The sequence below is a fragment of the Hyla sarda genome (assembly GCF_029499605.1).
Source record: "Hyla sarda isolate aHylSar1 chromosome 1 unlocalized genomic scaffold, aHylSar1.hap1 SUPER_1_unloc_14, whole genome shotgun sequence".
Taxonomy (NCBI): Eukaryota; Metazoa; Chordata; class Amphibia; order Anura; family Hylidae; genus Hyla; species Hyla sarda.
In genome coordinates this window covers 75,613-97,342 of record NW_026607575.1, presented here as the reverse complement: position 1 = coordinate 97,342, position 21,730 = coordinate 75,613, and the positions used below count along the sequence as shown (strand labels likewise).

The 21,730-nt window shown below is 43.7% G+C and overlaps 1 protein-coding gene across 3 annotated transcripts; it reads right to left on the bottom strand.

Annotated features, from left to right (window-relative positions):
• Nucleotides 1-6,038: 6,038 nt before the first annotated feature.
• Nucleotides 6,039-21,413, bottom strand: LOC130297990 (gastrula zinc finger protein XlCGF17.1-like). 3 transcript variants are annotated; one of them, XM_056550865.1, is made up of 8 exons: nt 21,338-21,413; nt 19,525-19,658; nt 17,530-17,709; nt 15,765-15,891; nt 15,572-15,663; nt 15,334-15,442; nt 7,400-7,468; nt 6,039-7,300 (listed from the first exon to the last, which is right to left on the bottom strand). In XM_056550865.1, the coding sequence occupies exons 2-8, from the start codon at nt 19,600-19,602 to the stop codon at nt 6,312-6,314; spliced, it is 1,644 nt and encodes a 547-aa protein (XP_056406840.1). In that variant the 5' UTR covers nt 19,603-19,658; nt 21,338-21,413; the 3' UTR covers nt 6,039-6,311. The 3 variants fall into 3 exon arrangements, with proteins under 3 accessions (XP_056406840.1, XP_056406839.1, XP_056406841.1); XM_056550864.1 differs by having other exon boundaries at nt 6,039-7,468; XM_056550866.1 differs by lacking the exons at nt 15,334-15,442; nt 15,765-15,891; nt 17,530-17,709; nt 19,525-19,658; nt 21,338-21,413 and having other exon boundaries at nt 6,039-7,305; nt 7,405-7,468; nt 15,572-15,598.
• Between the last annotated feature and the right edge of the window lie 317 nt (nt 21,414-21,730).

Genomic DNA, 21,730 nt, shown 5'->3' with positions numbered 1-21,730 from the left:
TTTTTTTGACCCCTCCCATGTAACTCGCCCTAAATCGGGAGAATGGACCCCTGACCCCCCCCAGGTGAAACAATTTCTATCCTACTGGATCAAAAATGCACTGGATCAAAAAATCCAGGAATAAGATGAGGGCGGAGTGTCCTAGACCTGCGCTCTCCACTAATGATTCATCAACCGCTGAATTACCGTATTTTTCGCCCTATAGGACGCACCGGCGTATAAGACGCACCCAATTTTTAGGGGCAAAATCTAAAAAAATAAAGATTTTGAACCCAATAGTGGTCTTCAACCTGCGAACCTCCAGATGTTGCAAAACCACAACTCCCAGCATGCCCGGACAGCCGTTGGCTGTCCGGGCATGCTGGGAGTTGTAGTTTTGCAACATCTGGAGGTCCGCAGATTGAAGACCACTGGTATAGGAGGCAATACTCACGTGTCCCCGCCGCTCCGGACCCGTCACCGCTGCCCTGGATGTCGCTCTATTGCTGTCGCCGTGTCCCCGTCGCTCCGGAACGTCTCTGCTACCGGCCGGGTATCCTCGCTCTCCGTCGCCGTCATCATGTCGTCACGCACGCCGACGTACGTACGCGCCGACGTGATGACGAGGAAGGAGAGCGCCAGCCATACAGGGGATCCCTGAACGGAGAAGACACCGAGGAGGCAGGTAAAGTCCCCCCCCCCCCCCCGGTGTCCTGTAAGCACTAACCCGGCTATTCAGTCGGGCTGTTCGGGACGCCGCGGTGAAATCGCTGAACAGCCGGGTCAGTGTCACTTTCCCTTCAGACGCGGCGGTCAGCTTTGATCGCCACGTCTGAAGGGTTAATACAGGGCATCACCGCGATCGGTGATGTCCTGTATTAGTCGCGGGTCCCGGCCGTTGATGGCCGCAGGGACCGCCGCGATAGGGGGTGTATTCGCCGTATAAGACGCACCGACTTTTTCTTTTGGGGAAGAAAAAGTGCGTCTTATACGGCGAAAAATACGGTAGACCCCATTTTGATTAAATACCTCCAAAAATCAGGGAAAACACCAAAAAAGGGGGCGGATCGGGCATTGAAAACTTGCCAAGATAGGGTTCTTGATCTCCATGGTCCTCTCACTAAAATGTTAGAGTTGTCAGAGGAAGCCGCAGTCTCAGGCAACATGGTTGACACTAATACCCTGAAGGGTTGGTCTCCTAGGCAACGCCAATGAATCTATATCCATCGAACGGAGACGATCCATTCTCATGAAGTTAGACCCCCAGATAGCCCATCTAGCCACTTCTGAATCCATCACCTCTACAGAAGGTCTCCTATTCAGGGATAACTTCATAAAAGAGATATCTAAATATGTCGGCCCATTTTCCTCCCTAGATAAGGCCCAGACCTCCTTAAAAAAGGTCTTCTCCAATAAAATTTATGGAAGGGCTGGGAAAAGCAGGGGCTGTTCTTCTCGGAGGCCAGAGAAGAACTCCTCTGGTGGCTTCAATCTATCCAGGAGTGGAATGGCAAAGTCATTTTCAACCCCAATCCGGATCTAATTTTAGAATGGGATGCGAGCCTCAACGGTTGGGGAGCTCGACAAGGTCTTCTTTCCACTGGGGGAAAATGGTTCCCATTAGAATCACAAATGCATATCATCCGTCTAGAACTTTTAGTAGGCTTTTTTGCCCTGAAAAGCTTTGCGAAAGACTTTTCCAACATTTGCTTTCTGATACGTATGGACAACATATCAGCTGTTCAATATATCAACCGCCTTGGCGGAACGAGATCGGCATCCATAGCCAACATCGCCAAAGATCTTTGGCACTTTTGCCTGGACAGGAACATTACCCTAAAAGCGGAATACCTTCCAGGCCTTTCCAATAGTGTAGCAGACTGGAATTCACAATACCTAATAGATTCCAGCGATCGGAAACTTCATCCTACGATTTTTCCCCAAATACATTTTTTTTGGGGCCCTCTTCATCTGGACTTATTTGCCTCTCGCCTCAATCGACAAGTGCCCCTATTCTTCAGTTAGCGTCCCGATCCAGAAGCATCAGCAGTGGATGCGTTTCTACAGTCATGGCCTGCAAAAACACTATATGCGTTGCCCCCTTCTCACTCATTCCCAGGGTTCTTCTCCAAGAATCCATTCAGAAATCGACTTTAGTACTGATCACTCCCTGGTGGCCGACCCAATCTTGGTTCCCCACAAATTCTGGGAATGCTATTAGACTATCCCAGACTACTTCCACAACTTCCAAATCTCTTGACAGACCCATGAGGGAATCTTCACCCATTGATCCTATCGCGTCAACTTCCTCTAATAGCCTGGCTGATTTTGGGTCAATCCCTTTTGACTCAGAATTACTAGGGACATTCTTTCAGAAGCCTGGGCTTCGGGTACCCGGGTCGCTTACCGATCAGCCTCGAAACTTTGGGCGGGTTGGTGCATACAACGGGGGTTGGATCCCGTCCTTGCACCTATCCCATATATTTAAGTCAGCCTCTTTTGACTTAGGAAAAGCCTATCGTACATTAAATCTTTATAGATCTGCTATCTCTTTTTACCATGACCCTGTAAATTCCATTCCTATTGGAAAACATCCCTTAGTTTCCAAACTTTTAAAAGGTTTCTACTTGGGACGTTAACGTTCTCTTTAGTCTTTTTCTATCCTGGGATGATAATGATTCCCTTTCATTCAAATTATTATCCATTAAACTCTCCTTTGTCTCATTTCTATAAACCGAGTCTCTGATGTCAGGGCTCTGGATATATCACAGAGACAATATTCTCCTCAAGGCGTTACTTTTACCATTCATAGACGCACCAAGACTAATTTACATCACGTTTTCTATCCTTCTTTTCCCCACAATGATAAACTTTGTGTAGTCCGCTGCCTCAAATCTTATGAGGCTAAAACTGCCCTCTTACGTCATCCTTCACACTCTCAACTTCTAATTTCCTATTGTAAACCTCACTTACCAGTCTCTTCTGCTACTCTGGCCAGGTGGGTTAAACAGGCGATGTCTTTGGCAAACATTGATGTCTCCATGATGTCTCCATGTTTGGTGCCCATTCTACTAGAGGCGCAGTTTCTACTAAACTTTTTCAATCAGGGGTATCCCTACCTGACCTCTTGAAAGCAGCCAACTGGTCTTCAGACTCTACTTTTAAGACATTTTACTTCAGACCTGAATTTTCCTATCCATGATGACGGAAAATTTTGATTTTATGAAAGACAGGAGGCCTCGCATTATCCCTCCCTAACCCACCCTTCTAACCATTTATATTTTATTTTCAGCCTAATTATCCTGCCATATGGAATTTCTTTTCATCTTGGATTATTATTACGTTCCTTTGCCAAGTTCTTCTTCAATTTCATCGATGAATGGACATCATCCTCTTCCAGAAGTTATCCGGACGGAATACTCGACCCTCAAGTTGCTTCCAGTTCTTCTAAAAAGATTCTATAGACTTTATGTTCTTCAAAAAATGTGTTCTTAAGTTATTCATCAAAGTAAGAGGACTATTCCACTCAGACGAGACCTTATATCACCTGGCCTGTATGCTCATTGGTCATTACTATAGTCAGCATGTTTGGTTGTATACTCCTGTAATTATATACCTGTTACTTTAAAGTTTTCTTGTTACCTGTTGAAAAAACTTTTTAATATTGCTGCTATTCATTGCAGTAAAGAGAGATATTGCATATAATGCGAGGCCTCCTGTCTTTCATAAAATCTATATTTTCCATCACCACAGATAGGAAAATCTTCAATTAATTAACATAAATTAATCCAATTAATCCTCCAGCTGATCCAGTTGTCTCCTCTTCCCCTCCAGCTGATCCGGTTGTCTCCTCTTCCCCTCCAGCTGATCCGGTTGTCTCCTCTTCCCCTCCAGCTGATCCGGTTGTCTCCTCTTCCCCTCCAGCTGATCCGGTTGTTTCCTCTTCCTCTCCAGCTGATCCGGTTGTCTCCTCTTCCCCTTCAGCTGATCCGGTTGTCTCCTCTTCCCCTCCAGCTGATCCGGTTGTCTCTTCTTCCCCTCCAGCTGATCCGGTTGTCTCCTCTTCCCCTCCAGCTGATCCGGTTGTCTCCTCTTCTCCTCCAGCTGATCCGGTTGTCTCCTCTTCCCCTCCAGCTGAATCGATCCAGTTGTCTCCTCTTCTCCTCCAGCTGATCCGGTTGTCTCCTCTTCTCCTCCAGCTGATCCGATCCAGTTGTCTCCTCCTCCCTCCAGCTGATCCGGTTGTCTCCTCTTCCCCTCCAGCTGATCCGGTTGTCTCCTCTTCCCCTCCAGCTGATCCGGTTGTCTCCTCTTCTCCTCCAGCTGATCCGGTTGTCTCCTCTTCCCCTCCAGCTGATCCGGTTGTCTCCTCTTCCCCTCCAGCTGATCCGGTTGTCTCCTCTTCCCCTCTAGCTGATCCGGTTGTCTCCTCTTCCCCTCCAGCTTATCCAGTTGCCTCCTCTTCCCCCTCCAGCTGATCCAGTTGTCTCCTCTTCTCCTGAATGACCCCCAAGGATTGACAAGGATAGGAATAAGATGACTAAGAAAATATTACACTTCACCTTGGAGATCCTCCACCTGCTGACCGGAGAGGTGTGGTGACCCATCTACATTTCCACCATTGTCCCCCCATCTACATTTCCACCAATGTTGTCCCCCATCTACATTTCCACCATTGTTGTCCCCATCTACATTTCCAGCATTGTTGTCCCCTCATCTACATTTCCACCATTGTTGGCCCCCATCTTTGGAGCCGCTCTATGTTCTGTATGTCTCTTTGTAGGATAGGTCTCCAGAACTGACCCCAGTATTCCAGATGTGCTCACTAGAGCTATATACAGGGGGCACAATCTCCTCTCTATAGTGAGGGAGGAATACTGGGGTCAGTCCCCTCATTGTCTCTCTCCATACACAGGACTACACCATAGTGAAGAAGACATGGGGGGAGTGTGTGGCCCCCAGCAGCCATCTCCATGAGTCAGGAGGACTGAGCAGGGCCTGGGGGCCCCATCATTGAGCCTCCACCTCATTCACTGATACATGAGGAGAAATTCCTGCATGCCACCCAGCTTTTCCAGTCTCCTTAATAGCGTTACCTCTCTCACAAGGTTTAGGTAGATACGTGAGAATGTACAAAATCCCCGATTCTCATGACTTATGGTTACTTTGCCAATTTCCTGTGTCCCTTACCTCCAACCCCTCCTATGGCCTCAGAGGCCAGTACTTTCCAGGTCGGTTCCCGTGCATAGAGAACACGTGTTACGTCATCCCTAATATATTACTCAGACATTTCCTTTCTTTGTTTGGAACAAGGTAACGAGCGGGATGTCACCTCCTCGGGAGTATAAAAAAAAGAAAACCTCCATTTTGTTTTCCCTTGGTTCATGTAACATCTGGACGACTGTTGTGATCCAACCAATTGTTCAGTAAACCAGATATACCAAGCATGGACACCTGTCTTGTACCAGATATACCAAGCATGGACACCTTTCTTGTACCAGATATACCAAGCATGTACACATTTCGAAGAACTCATCAAGAACTCATCAAATCCCTGTCTTCTAACTGGAGGACCCGACTGCCACCTACACCTGGTGTCCTCTACTGCAGTGGTAAGAACTCTACCTAACTTTACTATTCTGTGGTAAATGTTCCATCTTTAAACCTGTTTAAAGGGGTACTACAACTCTAGATATCTTATCCATTGTCTGATCGCGGGGGTCTCACGCTTGTGACATCACGTCCATGCCCCCTCAATGCAAGTCTATGGGAGGGGCTTAACGGCTGTCACGCATGTTCCCATAGACTTGAGGGGCCGTGGCATCACAAGCAGGGCATGGCTGGGACGTCACGAGCCTCCAGCCCTGCACCCGACGCGCTAAACAAAAGCCGGGTAGAGCAGCAGCGGGACCCCCCGTCCTTTGGATAGGGGATAAGATGACTAGGGGCGGAGCACCCCTTTAAGGGCAGACTAGATGGAACACGTGGGTCTTTTTCTGCCTACAATCTTGTATGTTTCTATGTATATAAGGAGATACGCTCAATTTTTTACTGTTTTTCAGTCAATTCCATCACCTTTATTTTTATATACTGCAGGAATTAAGATTGTTTATTATGTCCACATGTTAACAAATAAAACAACAACAATCCCCGCATGCGATGTCCTTGATTCTCCACCTCTGGATTCTCCTATATATCTATCTATTAATAAATAAAGTTCACGTTGACAATAGTTCAGCTTCACGGCTTTGGAAGGACACAAGGCTTTTCTTCTCTTTTTTTATATCCCAAGTACGTCTTTCCACATATGATTTCTCACATTCTGAACATAATTAAAACATCTTTTCCCCTGTGTGAATCTTCTGATGATTCCTAAGTCTGATTTTAGTAATAAAACATTTCCCACATTCTGAGCATGGAAATGGCCTCTCGCCTGTATGAATTTTCTCATGTGTATCAAGACTTTGTTTATTGGTAAAACATTTCCCACATTCAGAACACGAATACGGCTTCTCTCCTGTGTGACTTCTCTCGTGTAAAACAAGATGGGATTTCTGTATGAATTGTTTCCCACATTCCAAGCAAGAATATGGCTTCTCTCCTGTGTGAATTTTCTCGTGTATAACAAGCTGTGATTTATGTGTAAAACATTTCCCACATTCTGAACATGAATACGGCTTCTCCCCTGTGTGACTTCTCCTATGTATAACAAGATACGATTTGTGTTTAAAAGATTTCCCACATTCTGAGCATGAATACGGCTTTTCCCCGGTATGACTTCTCCCATGCCTAACAAGACTCGATTGATTTATAAAACATTTCCCACATACTGAACATGAATAGGGCTTTTCTCCCTTGTGACTTCTTTCGTGTATAACAAGATGTGAGTTACTTGTAAAACATTTGCTACATTCTGAACATTTATACGGCTTCTCCCCTGTGTGCTTTCTGTTATGTATAACAAGACTCGATCTATCTGTGAAACATTTCCCACATTCTGAACATGAATACGGCTTCTCTCCTGTGTGGCTTCTCTCATGCTTAATTAAATCCGATTTTCTCGTAAAACACTTCCCACACTCTAAACATGAGTACGGCTTCTCTCCGGTGTGAATTCTTCTGTGTGTAAAAAGATTTGAGCTTTTCGAAAACTCTTTTCCACATATGTCACATTGATACTTTTTAACCCCTTTCTTCTCTGTCCTTGTCGTTACAATGTGTGGTTGGTGAGGAGAAGGTTCCTCATGATCAGGGGGATTATTATAGGATAGATCTGGATGGACATTAGGGGTAAGGAGGTCTTCTCCTGAGGAGCGCTCCATGATCCCTCCATCTTCTCCTGAGGAGCGCTCCATGATCTCTCCATCTTCTCCTGAGAGGCGCTCCATGATCTCTCCATCTTCTCCTGAGGAGCGCTCCACGATCTCTCCATCTTCCTTCTCTACTTTATAATTCAGCCATAACGTGAAGTTTCCGTCACTTGGATGTTCTGTTAGGGGGTAAATTGGATCTTGTTATTTTAAATTTTTTTTCTACAAAAACCACAAAAAATATTTATGTCTGTCTGGAAACACACATGCAGATTATGATGCTGTATCTCTGATCCCCAGGACAGGGGATAAATATCTGATCGTGGGGGGGGGGGGGGGGGAGGCTGACGGCTGGGACTCTCCACAATCTCCAGCATGGCACCTGATTCTCCCTGTAATTGGATTGCAGGGTCGATGTTTTCTATCTGGGAGCACCAGAGATACATGAGTGCAGCACGTGTGTACCTCCAGCGCTCCTATCGAGAATCCATGGAGGGGTAGTGTCGACAACTGGACTGTATTTGGTATTTTCATCGTCGTGTATACGGTTTAGTCATATCGGGCACTTATCTATTCATGTAAATGGATCCTAACGTATCCTATTATAAATAATTATAATCATGGATATTTATGAACGCACCGCTGTCGAAACGCGACGTTTGTTTTACCATCGATCATAGTGAAAACCGCACCCATCGCCAATATAACCAACTAACAAGGCCTCTTCTACGTGTCAGACACCGACCAAGTGGCTTCATATTTTGCGCCGTGATCTGCAGTATTTATCGCTACCACTTATGTTCTAACGGGGCTTTTTATCCCTTTTTTCTGGGATGTGTCGTGAACGAAAACTAACAAAATTTTGATATATATTTTTCTTTTACGCCATTCACCGTACGCAATCATTAAAGGGGGACTCCACTGGAAATGTTTTTAATTGGATTTTTTTTTTAAAGTCAACTGGTGCCAGAAAGTTAAACAAATTTGTAAATTACTTCTATTAAAAAATCTTAATCCTTCCAGTACTTAACTGCTGTATGCTCCACAGGATGTTTTCTTTTTGAATTTCCTTTCTGTCTGACCACAGTGCTCTCTGCTGACACTTCTGTCTATGTCAGGAACTGCCACATAGTAAACTCCTCCTCTGGACAGTTCCTGACATGGACAAAGGTGTCAGCAGAGAGCACTGTGGTCATGACAGAAAGGAAATTCAAAAAGAAAAGAACTTTCTGTGGAGCATACAGCAGCTGATAAGTACTGGAAGGATTAAGATTTTTTAATAGAAGTAATTTACAAATTTGTTGACCTTTCTGGCACCAGTCGATTTAAATTAGTATTTTCTTTTTACATATTTTAATAAAATAGGAAGAGGGTTAATTTAAATTATTATTAGGGGGGGCGCTTTTTTTTTAAAATACATTTTTAAAAACTTTTTCTGTATTTTACACTTTTTAAGGCAGCATAAGTAGAGTGCCGATATGACTGATCAGTGAATGGCACGGATCAGTCATATCGGCGCTCTACCTATACAGCCTGATTCTGCCAGACTTTATAAGCAGAAAAGGCTGATCGCAGCACAGAGGTATGCACAGCATAAGAGGATCTGATAAGACCCAGCTAAGATATAAGAGGGATCTGATAAGATATAAGAGGGATCTGATAAGATATAAGAGGGATCTGATAAGATATAAGAGGGATCTGATAAGATATAAGAGGGATCTGATAAGACCCAGCTAAGATATAAGAGGATCTGATAAGACCCAGCTAAGATATAAGAGGGATCTGATAAGATCCAGCTAAGATATAAGAGGATCTGATAAGACCCAGCTAAGATATAAGAGGATCTGATAAGACCCAGCTAAGATATAAGAGGGATCTGATAAGACCCAGCTAAGATATAAGAGGATCTGATAAGACCCAGCTAAGATATAAGAGGATCTGATAAGACCCAGCTAAGATATAAGAGGGATCTGATAAGATATAAGAGGGATCTGATAAGATATATCTTAGCTGGGTCTTATCAGATCCTCTTATATCTTATCAGATCCCTCTTATATCTTATCAGATCCCTCTTATATCTTAGCTGGGTCTTATCAGATCCTCTTATATCTTAGCTGGGTCTTATCAGATCCCTCTTATATCTTAGCTGGGTCTTATCAGATCCTCTTATATCTTAGCTGGGTCTTATCAGATCCTCTTATAAGAGGGATCTGATAAGATATAACAGGATCTGATAAGACCCAGCTAAGATATAAGAGGATCTGATAAGACCCGGCTAAGATATAAGAGGGATCTGATAAGATATAAGAGGATCTGATAAGACCCAGCTAAGATATAAGAGGATCTGATAAGACCCAGCTAAGATATAAGAGGATCTGATAAGACCCAGCTAAGATATAAGAGGGATCTGATAAGACCCAGCTAAGATATAAGAGGATCTGATAAGACCCAGCTAAGATATAAGAGGATCTGATAAGACCCAGCTAAGATATAAGAGGATCTGATAAGACCCAGCTAAGATATAAGAGGGATCTGATAAGATATAACAGGATCTGATAAGACCCAGCTAAGATATAAGAGGGATCTGATAAGATAAGAGGATCTGATAAGACCCAGCTAAGATATAAGAGGGATCTGATAAGACCCAGCTAAGATATAAGAGGATCTGATAAGACCCAGCTAAGATATAAGAGGATCTGATAAGACCCAGCTAAGATATAAGAGGATCTGATAAGACCCAGCTAAGATATAAGAGGGATCTGATAAGATATAACAGGATCTGATAAGACCCAGCTAAGATATAAGAGGGATCTGATAAGACCCAGCTAAGATATAACAGGATCTGATAAGACCCAGCTAAGATATAAGAGGATCTGATAAGATATAAGAGGATCTGATAAGATAAGAGGATCTGATAAGACCCAGCTAAGATATAAGAGGGATCTGATAAGACCAAGCTAAGATATAAGAGGATCTGATAAGATATAAGAGGATCTGGTAAGACCCAGCTAAGATATAAGAGGGATCTGATAAGATATAAGAGGATCTGATAAGACCCAGCTAAGATATAAGAGGATCTGATAAGACCCAGATAAGATATAAGAGGATCTGATAAGACCCAGATAAGATATAAGAGGATCTGATAAGACCCAGCTAAGATATAAGAGGATCTGATAAGACCCAGCTAAGATATAAGAGGATCTGATAAGACCCAGCTAAGATATACCAGGATCTGATAAGACCCAGCTAAGATATAAGAGGATCTGATAAGACCCAGCTAAGATATAACAGGATCTGATAAGACCCAGCTAAGATATAAGAGAATCTGATAAGACCCAGCTAAGATATAAGAGGGATCTGATAAGATATAAGAGAATCTGGTAAGACCCAGCTAAGATATAAGAGGATCTGATAAGACCCAGCTAAGATATAAGAGGGATCTGATAAGACCCAGATAAGATATAACAGGATCTGATAAGTCCCAGCTAAGATATAACAGGTTCTGATAAGACCCAGCTAAGATATAAGAGGATCTGATAAGACCCAGCTAAGATATAAGAGGATCTGATAAGACCCAGCTAAGATATAAGAGGGATCTGATAAGACCCAGCTAAGATATAAGAGGATCTGATAAGACCCAGCTAAGATATAACAGGATCTGATAAGACCCAGCTAAGATATAAGAGGATCTGATAAGACCCAGCTAAGATATAAGAGGGATCTGATAAGACCCAGCTAAGATATAAGAGGATCTGATAAGACCCAGCTAAGATATAAGAGGGATCTGATAAGACCCAGCTAAGATATAAGAGGGATCTGATAAGACCCAGCTAAGATATAAGAGGGATCTGATAAGACCCAGCTAAGATATAAGAGGGATCTGATAAGACCCAGCTAAGATATAAGAGGATCTGATAAGACCCAGCTAAGATATAAGAGGATCTGATAAGATATAAGAGGGATCTGATAAGACCCAGCTAAGATATAAGAGGGATCTGATAAGACCCAGCTAAGATATAAGAGGGATCTGATAAGACCCAGCTAAGATATAAGAGGATCTGATAAGACCCAGCTAAGATATAAGAGGATCTGATAAGACCCAGCTAAGATATAAGAGGATCTGATAAGATATAAGAGGATCTGATAAGACCCAGCTAAGATATAAGAGGATCTGATAAGACCCAGCTAAGATATAAGAGGGATCTGATAAGATATAAGAGGATCTGATAAGACCCAGCTAAGATATACCAGGATCTGATAAGACCCAGCTAAGATATAACAGGATCTGATAAGACCCAGTTAAGATATAAGAGGATCTGATATGACCCAGCTAAGATATAAGAGGGATCTGATAAGACCCAGCTAAGATATAAGAGGGATCTGATAAGACCCAGCTAAGATATAAGAGGGATCTGATAAGACCCAGCTAAGATATAAGAGGGATCTGATAAGATAAGAGGATCTGGTAAGACCCAGCTAAGATATAAGAGGATCTGGTAAGACCCAGCTAAGATATAAGAGGGATCTGATAAGACCAAGCTAAGATATAAGAGGATCTGATAAGACCCAGCTAAGATATAAGAGGATCTGATAAGACCCAGCTAAGATATAACAGGGATCTGATAAGATATAAGAGGATCTGATAAGACCCAGCTAAGATATAAGAGGATCTGATAAGACCCAGATAAGATATAACAGGATCTGATAAGACCCAGCTAAGATATACCAGGATCTGATAAGACCCAGCTAAGATATAAGAGGATCTGATAAGACCCAGATAAGATATAAGAGGATCTGATAAGACCCAGCTAAGATATAACAGGATCTGATAAGACCCAGCTAAGATATAATAGGATCTGATAAGACCCAGCTAAGATATAACAGGATCTGATAAGACCCAGCTAAGATATAAGAGGGATCTGATAAGACCCAGCTAAGATATAAGAGGGATCTGATAAGATAAGAGGATCTGGTAAGACCCAGCTAAGATATAAGAGGATCTGATAAGACCCAGCTAAGATATAAGAGGATCTGATAAGACCCAGCTAAGATATAAGAGGGATCTGATAAGACCCAGCTAAGATATAAGAGGATCTGATAAGACCCAGCTAAGATATAAGAGGGATCTGATAAGACCCAGCTAAGATATACCAGGATCTGATAAGACCCAGCTAAGATATAGGAGGATCTGATAAGACCCAGCTAAGATATAAGAGGGATCTGATAAGATATAAGAGGATCTGATAAGACCCAGCTAAGATATAACAGGATCTGATAAGACCCAGCTAAGATATAACAGGATCTGATAAGACCCAGCTAAGATATAAGAGGATCTGATAAGACCCAGCTAAGATATAAGAGGGATCTGATAAGACCCAGCTAAGATATAACAGGATCTGATAAGGCCCAGCTAAGATATAACAGGATCTGATAAGACCCAGCTAAGATATAACAGGATCTGATAAGACCCAGCTAAGATATAAGAGGGATCTGATAAGGCCCAGCTAAGATATAAGAGGGATCTGATAAGACCCAGCTAAGATATAAGAGGATCTGATAAGACCCAGCTAAGATATAAGAGGGATCTGATAAGACATAACAGGGATCTGATAAGATATAAGAGGATCTGATAAGATATAACAGGGATCTGATAAGATATAACAGGGATCTGATAAGATATAAGAGGATCTGATAAGATATAAGAGGATCTGATAAGATATAAGAGGATCTGATAAGATATAACAGGGATCTGATAAGATATAAGAGGATCTGATAAGATATAAGAGGATCTGATAAGATATAACAGGGATCTGATAAGATATAAGAGGATCTGATAAGATATAACAGGGATCTGATAAGATATAAGAGGATCTGATAAGATAAGAGGATCTGATAAGACCCAGCTAAGATATAAGAGGATCTGATAAGACCCAGCTAAGATATACCAGGATCTGATAAGACATAACAGGGATCTGATAAGATATAAGAGGATCTGATAAAATATAAGAGGATCTGATAAGATATAACAGGGATCTGATAAGATATAAGAGGATCTGATAAGATATAACAGGAATCTGATAAGATATAAGAGGATCTGATAAGATATAAGAGGATCTGATAAGATATAACAGGGATCTGATAAGATATAAGAGGATCTGATAAGATATAAGAGGATCTGATAAGATATAAGAGGATCTGATAAGATATAACAGGGATCTGATAAGATATAACAGGGATCTGATAAGACCCAGCTAAGATATAAGAGGATCTGATAAGACCCAGCTAAGATATAAGAGGATCTGATAAGACCCAGCTAAGATATAAGAGGATCTGATAAGACCCAGCTAAGATATAAGAGGATCTGATAAGACCCAGCTAAGATATAAGAGGGATCTGATAAGACCCAGCTAAGATATAAGAGGGATCTGATAAGACCCAGCTAAGATATAAGAGGGATCTGATAAGACCCAGCTAAGATATAAGAGGATCTGATAAGACCCAGCTAAGATATAAGAGGATCTGATAAGACCCAGCTAAGATATACCAGGATCTGATAAGACATAACAGGGATCTGATAAGATATAAGAGGATCTGATAAAATATAAGAGGATCTGATAAGATATAACAGGGATCTGATAAGATATAAGAGGATCTGATAAGATATAACAGGGATCTGATAAGATATAACAGGGATCTGAAAAGATATAAGAGGATCTGATAAGATATAACAGGGATCTGATAAGATATAAGAGGATCTGATAAGATATAACAGGGATCTGATAAGATATAAGAGGATCTGATAAGATATAACAGGGATCTGATAAGATATAAGAGGATCTGATAAGATATAAGAGGATCTGATAAGATATAAGAGGATCTGATAAGATATAACAGGGATCTGATAAGATATAAGAGGATCTGATAAGATATAACAGGGATCTGATAAGATATAAGAGGATCTGATAAGATATAACAGGGATCTGATAAGATATAAGAGGATCTGATAAGATATAAGAGGATCTGATAAGATATAAGAGGATCTGATAAGATATAAGAGGATCTGATAAGATATAAGAGGATCTGATAAGATATAAGAGGATCTGATAAGATATAAGAGGATCTGATAAGATATAACAGATATTAATATGTGTCTTATTAGGTCGGTATAAAATCATTAGCCAGAATTGAAAAGGAACTCCGGTACTTCAAAACGAAGCTGAGTTATACACTGCACACAGCGGTGCTCAGCACGCTCCCTCTATACTTCTCTTTAGCCCCGGGCAGGAAATCGTGGGGGATGGGGAGGAGCGGATAGTCCAGGGGGCAGGACCTCCGTGTTTCAAAGAACTCAGGCAGGTTGGAGCGTATCTCTATGTGCAGTCTCCTCCCTCAGGTCCTGACTATACATAACACAGGGGATCACTGGGGCCTGAAGGGTTAATGTAATGAAGATCTAAGGTGGAGCCTCCCCTGAAGACACCTCCTGGAATTATTACATCCCTGGGGTAACACCTCCTGGAATTATTACATCCCTGGGGTAACACCTCCTGGCATTATTACATCCCTGGGGTAACACCTCCTGGAATTATTACATCCCTGGGGTAACACCTCCTGGAATTATTACATCCCTGGGGTAACACCTCCTGGAATTATTACATCCCTGGGGTAACACCTCCTGGAATTATTACATCCCTGGGGTAACACCTCCTGGAATTATTACATCCCTGGGGTAACACCTCCTGGAATTATTACATCCCTGGGGTAACACCTCCTGGAATTATTACATCCCTGGGGTAACACCTCCTGGAATTAGTACATACCTGGGGTAACCTCTCCTGGAATTATTACATACCTGGGGTAACCTGTCCTGGAATTATTACATCCCTGGGGTAACACCTCCTGGAATTAGTACATACCTGGGGTAACACCTCCTGGAATTAGTACATACCTGGGGTAACACCTCCTGGAATTATAACATACCTGGGGTAACACCTCCTGGCATTATTACATCTCTGGGGTAACACCTCCTGGAATTATTACATACCTGGGGTAACACCTCCTGGAATTTCCTCCTTCACTTCCCTCATACACGGGTGATGGCCCCTCATCCTCTCTTCTTCATCCTCCACTTTATTATTAGTCAGATCTCCCCCCTGATGTGACATATAGAACAATTCACTACAATACAGCAGACAGGAGGAGCAACAGAGACCCCCAAAATCTACCCCCACATCTATGACTGCAGGACCCCCCTATAGAGATATAGGATCAGCCTCATCTACCTGATGCTTCTCTGGGACATTTCCCTCTGGACAGTCCTGGGAATACAGAGGGCAGGGACACCTCTCGGGTGGATTTCTATCAATGACTCCATCTGTAGGGAACACACAAGGAATGAATACATCAGTGCTGGATAGATTTCTATGTTACTAGGTAGTGAGAGTGATATCTATATATATATATGTCTCTTCTTACCTTGTGATGTGAGGGGCCGGTGATCCTCCATCATGACTATGTCCTGGTACAGATCCTTGTGTCCTTCTACATACTCCCACTCCTCCATGGAGAAATAGACCGCCACATCCTGACACCTTATAGGAACCTGACACACAATGATACCGTCATCACCAGACCCCTCCATTACTGTATAATGTCCCAGCAGTGTCACCTCTCTAATCATCACCAGACCCCTCCATTACTGTATAATGTCCCAGCAGTGTCACCTCTCTAATCATCACCAGACCCCTCCATTACTGTATAATGTCCCAGCAGTGTCACCTCTCTAATCATCCCCAGACCCCTCCATTACTGTATAATGTCCCAGCAGTGTCACCTCTCCAGTCATCACCAGACCCCTTCATTACTGTATAATGTCCCAGCAGTGTCACCTCTCTAATCATCACCAGCCTCTCCATTACTGTATAATGTCCCAGCAGTGTCACCTCTCTAATTATCACCAGACCCCTCCATTACTGTATAATGTCCCAGCAGTGTCACCCCTCCATTACTGTATAATGTCCCAGCAGTGTCACCTCTCCAGTCATCACCAGACCCCTCCATTACTGTATAATGTCCCAGCAGTGTCACCTCTCCAGTCATCACCAGACCCCTCCATGACTGTATAATGTCCCAGCAGTGTCACCTCTCCAGTCATAACTAGACCCCTCCATTACTGTATAATGTCCCAGCAGTGTCACCTCTCTAATCATCACCAGACCCCTCCATTACTGTATAATGTCCCAGCAGTGTCACCTCTCTAATCATCACCAGACCCCTCCATTACTGTATAATGTCCCAGCAGTGTCACCTCTCTAATCATCACCAGACCCCTCCATTACTGTATAATGTCCCAGCAGTGTCACCTCTCTAATCATCACCAGACCCCTCCATTACTGTATAATGTCCCAGCAGTGTCACCTCTCTAATCATCACCAGACCCCTCCATTACTGTATAATGTCCCAGCAGTGTCACCTCTCTAATCATCACCAGACCCCTCCATTACTGTATAATGTCCCAGCAGTGTCACCTCTCTAATCATCACCAGACCCCTCCATTACTGTATAATGTCCAGCAGTGTCACCTCTCCAGTCATCACCAGACCCCTCCATTACTGTATAATGTCCCAGCAGTGTCACCTCTCCAGTCATCACCAGACCCCTCCATTACTGTATAATGTCCCAGCAGTGTCACCTCTCCAGTCATCACCAGACCCCTCCATTACTGTATAATGTCCCAGCAGTGTCACCTCTCCAGTCATCACCAGACCCCTCCATTACTATATAATGTCCCAGCAGTGTCACCTCTCTAATCATCACCAGACCCCTCCATTACTGTATAATGTCCCAGCAGTGTCACCTCTCCAGTCATCACCAGACCCCTCCATTACTGTATAATGTCCCAGCAGTGTCACCTCTCCAGTCATCACCAGACCCCTCCATTACTGTATAATGTCCCAGCAGTGTCACCTCTCTAATCGTCACGAGACCCCTCCATTACTGTATAATGTCCCAGCAGTGTCACCTCTCCAGTCATCACCAGACCCCTCCATTACTGTATAATGTCCAGCAGTGTCACCTCTCCAGTCATCACCAGACCCCTCCATTACTGTATAATGTCCCAGCAGGGTCACCTCTCCAGTCATCACCAGACCCCTCCATTACTGTATAATGTCCCAGCAGTGTCACCTCTCCAGTCATCACCAGACCCCTCCATTACTGTATAATGTCCCAGCAGGGTCACCTCTCCAGTCAGCAGCTCTGTGATCCTGTGGGTGAGTTCTAGGATCTTCTCCTCATGTATCAGTGAGTGAGGTGGAGGCTCTGTGATGGGGCCCCGGGCCCTGCTCCCTCCTCCTGACTCATGGAGATGGCTGCTGGGGGCCACACACTCCCCCCATGTCTTCTTCACTATGGTGTAATCCTGTGTATGGAGAGAGAGACAATGAGGGGACTGACCCCAGTATTCCTCCCTCACTACAAAGAGGAGATTGTGCCCCCTGTATAGAGCTCTAGTGAGCACATCTGGAATACTGGGGTCAGTTCTGGAGACCTCACCTAAAAAGAGACATCCAGAACATAGATGGGGGACAACAATGGTGAAAATGTAGATGGGGCCAAAAATGGTGGAAATGTAGATGGGAACAACAATGGTGGAAATGTAGATGGGGGCCAACAATGGTGGAAATGTAGATGAGACAACAATGGTGGAAATGTAGATGGGGACAACAATGGTGGAAATGTAGATGGGGGGACAACAATGGTGGAAATGTAGATGGGGACAACAATGGTGGAAATGTAGATGAGACAACAATGGTGGAAATGTAGATGGGGACAACAATGGTGGAAATGTAGATGGGGACAACAATGGTGGAAATGTAGATGGGGACAACAATGGTGGAAATGTAGATGGGGACAACAATGGTGGAAATGTAGATGAGACAACAATGGTGGAAATGTAGATGGGGACAACAATGGTGGAAATGTAGATGGGGACAACAATGGTGGAAATGTAGATGAGACAACAATGGTGGAAATGTAGATAAGGGGACAACAATGGTGGAAATGTAGATGGGGACAACAATGGTGGAAATGTAGATGGGGACAACAATGGTGGAAATGTAGATGGGGGACAACAATGGTGGAAATGTAGATGGGGACAACAATGGTGGAAATGTAGATGGGGGGACAACAATGGTGGAAATGTAGATGGGAACAACAATGGTGGAAATGTAGATGGGGGACAACAATGGTGGAAATGTAGATGGGGGGACAACAATGGTGGAAATGTAGATGGGGACAACAATGGTGGAAATGTAGATGAGGACAACAATGGTGGAAATGTAGATGGGGGGACAACAATGGTGGAAATGTAGATGGGGGACAACAATGGTGGAAATGTAGATGGGGACAACAATGGTGGAAATGTAGATGGAGACAACAATGGTGGAAATGTAGATGGGGACAACAATGGTGGAAATGTAGATGAGGACAACAATGGTAGAAATGTAGATGGGGACAACAATGGTGGAAATGTAGATGGGGACAACAATGGTGGAAATGTAGATGGGGACAACAATGGTAGAAATGTAGATGGGGACAACAATGGTGGAAATGTAGATGGGGGACAACAATGGTGGAAATGTAGATGGGGGGACAACAATGGTGGAAATGTAGATGGGGGGGACAACAATGGTGGAAATGTAGATGGGGGGGGACAACAATGGTGGAAATGTAGATGGGGACAACAAAGGTGGAAATGTAGATGGGGACAACAATGGTAGAAATGTAGATGGGGACAACAATGGTGGAAATGTAGATGGGGGGACAACAATGGTGGAAATGTAGATGGGGACAACAATGGTGGAAATGTAGATGGGGGACAACAATGGTGGAAATGTAGATGGGACAACAATGGTGGAAATGTAGATGGGGACAACAATGGTGGAAATGTAGATGTGGACAACAATGGTGGAAATGTAGATGGGGACAACAATGGTAGAAATGTAGATGGGGACAACAATGGTGGAAATGTAGATGGGGACAACAATGGTGGAAATGTAGATGAGACAACAATGGTGGAAATGTAGATGGGGACAACAATGGTGGAAATGTAGATGGGGACAACCATGGTGGAAATGTAGATGGGGACAACCATGGTGGAAATGTAGATGGGGACAACAATGGTGGAAATGTAGATGGGGACAACAATGGTGGAAATGTAGATGGGTCACCTCACCTCTCCGGTCAGCAGGTGGAGGATCTCCAAGGTGAAGTGTAATATTCTCTTAGTCATCTCATTCCTGTCCTTGTCCATCCTTGGGGGTCATTCAGGAGAAGAGGAGACAACTGGATCAGCTGGAGGGGATAGTCCTAGAAAGGAGGAGGAGCAGCGACACTGTAACAAACCTCCTCCTCATGTAATCTCCTTACTACTGGGGTGACACACTGTAACAAACCTCCTCCTCACGTAATCTCCTTACTACTGGGGTGACACACTGTAACAAACCTCCTCCTCACGTAATCTCCTTACTACTGGGGTGACACACTGTAACAAACCTCCTCCTCATGTAATCCCCTTAATACTGGGGTGACACACTGTAACAAACCTCCTCCTCATGTAATCTCCTTACTACTGGGGTGACACACTGTAACAAACCTCCTCCTCATGTAATCTCCATACTACTGGGGTGACACACTGTAACAAACCTCCTCCTCATGTAATCTCCATACTACTGGGGTGACACACTGTAACAAACCTCCTCCTCATGTAATCTCCTTACTACTGGGGTGACACACTGTAACAAACCTCCTCCTCATATAATCTCCTTACTACTGGGGTGACACACTGTAACAAACCTCCTCCTCATATAATCTCCTTACTACTGGGGTGACACACTGTAACAAACCTCCTCCTCATGTAATCTCCTTACTACTGGGGTGACACACTGTAACAAACCTCCTCCTCATGTAATCTCCTTACTACTGGGGTGACACACTGTAACAAACCTCCTCCTCATGTAATCTCCTTACTACTGGGGTGACACGCTGTAACAAACCTCCTCCTCATGTAATCTCCTTACTACTGGGGTGACACGCTGTAACAAACCTCCTCCTCATGTAATCTCCTTACTACTGGGGTGACACGCTGTAACAAACCTCCTCCTCATGTAATCTCCTTACTACTGGGGTGACACACTGTAACAAACCTCCTCCTCATGTAATCTCCTTACTACTGGGGTGACACAGTGTAACAAACCTTCTCCTCATGTAATCTCCTTACTACTGAGGTGACACACTGTAACAAACCTCCTCCTCATGTAATCTCCTTACTACTGGGGAGACACACTGTAACAAACCTCCTCCTCGTGTAATCTCCTTACTACTGGGGTGACACACTGTAACAAACCTCCTCCTCATGTAATCTCCTTACTACTGGGTGACACACTGTAACAAACCTCCTCCTCGTGTAATCTCCTTACTACTGGGGTGACACACTGTAACAAACCTTCTCCTCGTGTAATCTCCATACTACTGGGGTGACACACTGTAACAAACCTCCTCCTCGTGTAATCTCCTTACTACTGGGGAGACACACTGTAACAAACCTCCTCCTCATGTAATCTCCTTACTACTGGGGTGACACACTGTAACAAACCTCCTCCTCGTGTAATCTCCTTACTACTGGGGTGACACACTGTAACAAACCTTCTCCTCGTGTAATCTCCTTACTACTGGGGTGACACACTGTAACAAACCTCCTCCTCATGTAATCTCCTTACTACTGGGGTGACACACTGTAACAAACCTCCTCCTCATGTAATCTCCTTACTACTGGGGTGACACACTGTAACAAACCTCCTCCTCATGTAATCTCCTCACTACTGGGGTGACACACTGTAACAAACCTCCTCCTCATGTAATCTCCTTACTACTGGGGTGACACACTGTAACAAACCTCCTCATGTAATCTCCTTACTACTGGGGTGACACACTGTAACAAACCTCCTCATGTAATCTCCTTACTACTGGGGTGACACACTGTAACAAACCTCCTCCTCATATAATCCTCTTTCTGCCCGACTAGAACCTGTTCGTAACCAAGTAGATGTTGGAGTTGTAGGACCTGTGGTGATGTCACAATCATGTGACCAATATGTATGTGGGCGGAATATAGCAGGCTAGAGTAGGCTGTGCTGAAGGACCTGTGAGGATGATCATGTGACTGGAGTGGGCGGAGCTCGGAAATGGCGGGAATTTTCCCTTTGTCCTCACTCCTCTTGTCTCCTCCTCATAGATTGTAAGCTCTTGTGATCAGGATCCTCACTCCTCTTGTCTCCTCATAGATTGTAAGCTCTTGTGATCAGGATCCTCACTCCTCTCCTCCTCCTCATAGATTGTAAGCTCTTGTGATCAGGATCCTCACTCCTCTTGTCTCCTCCTCA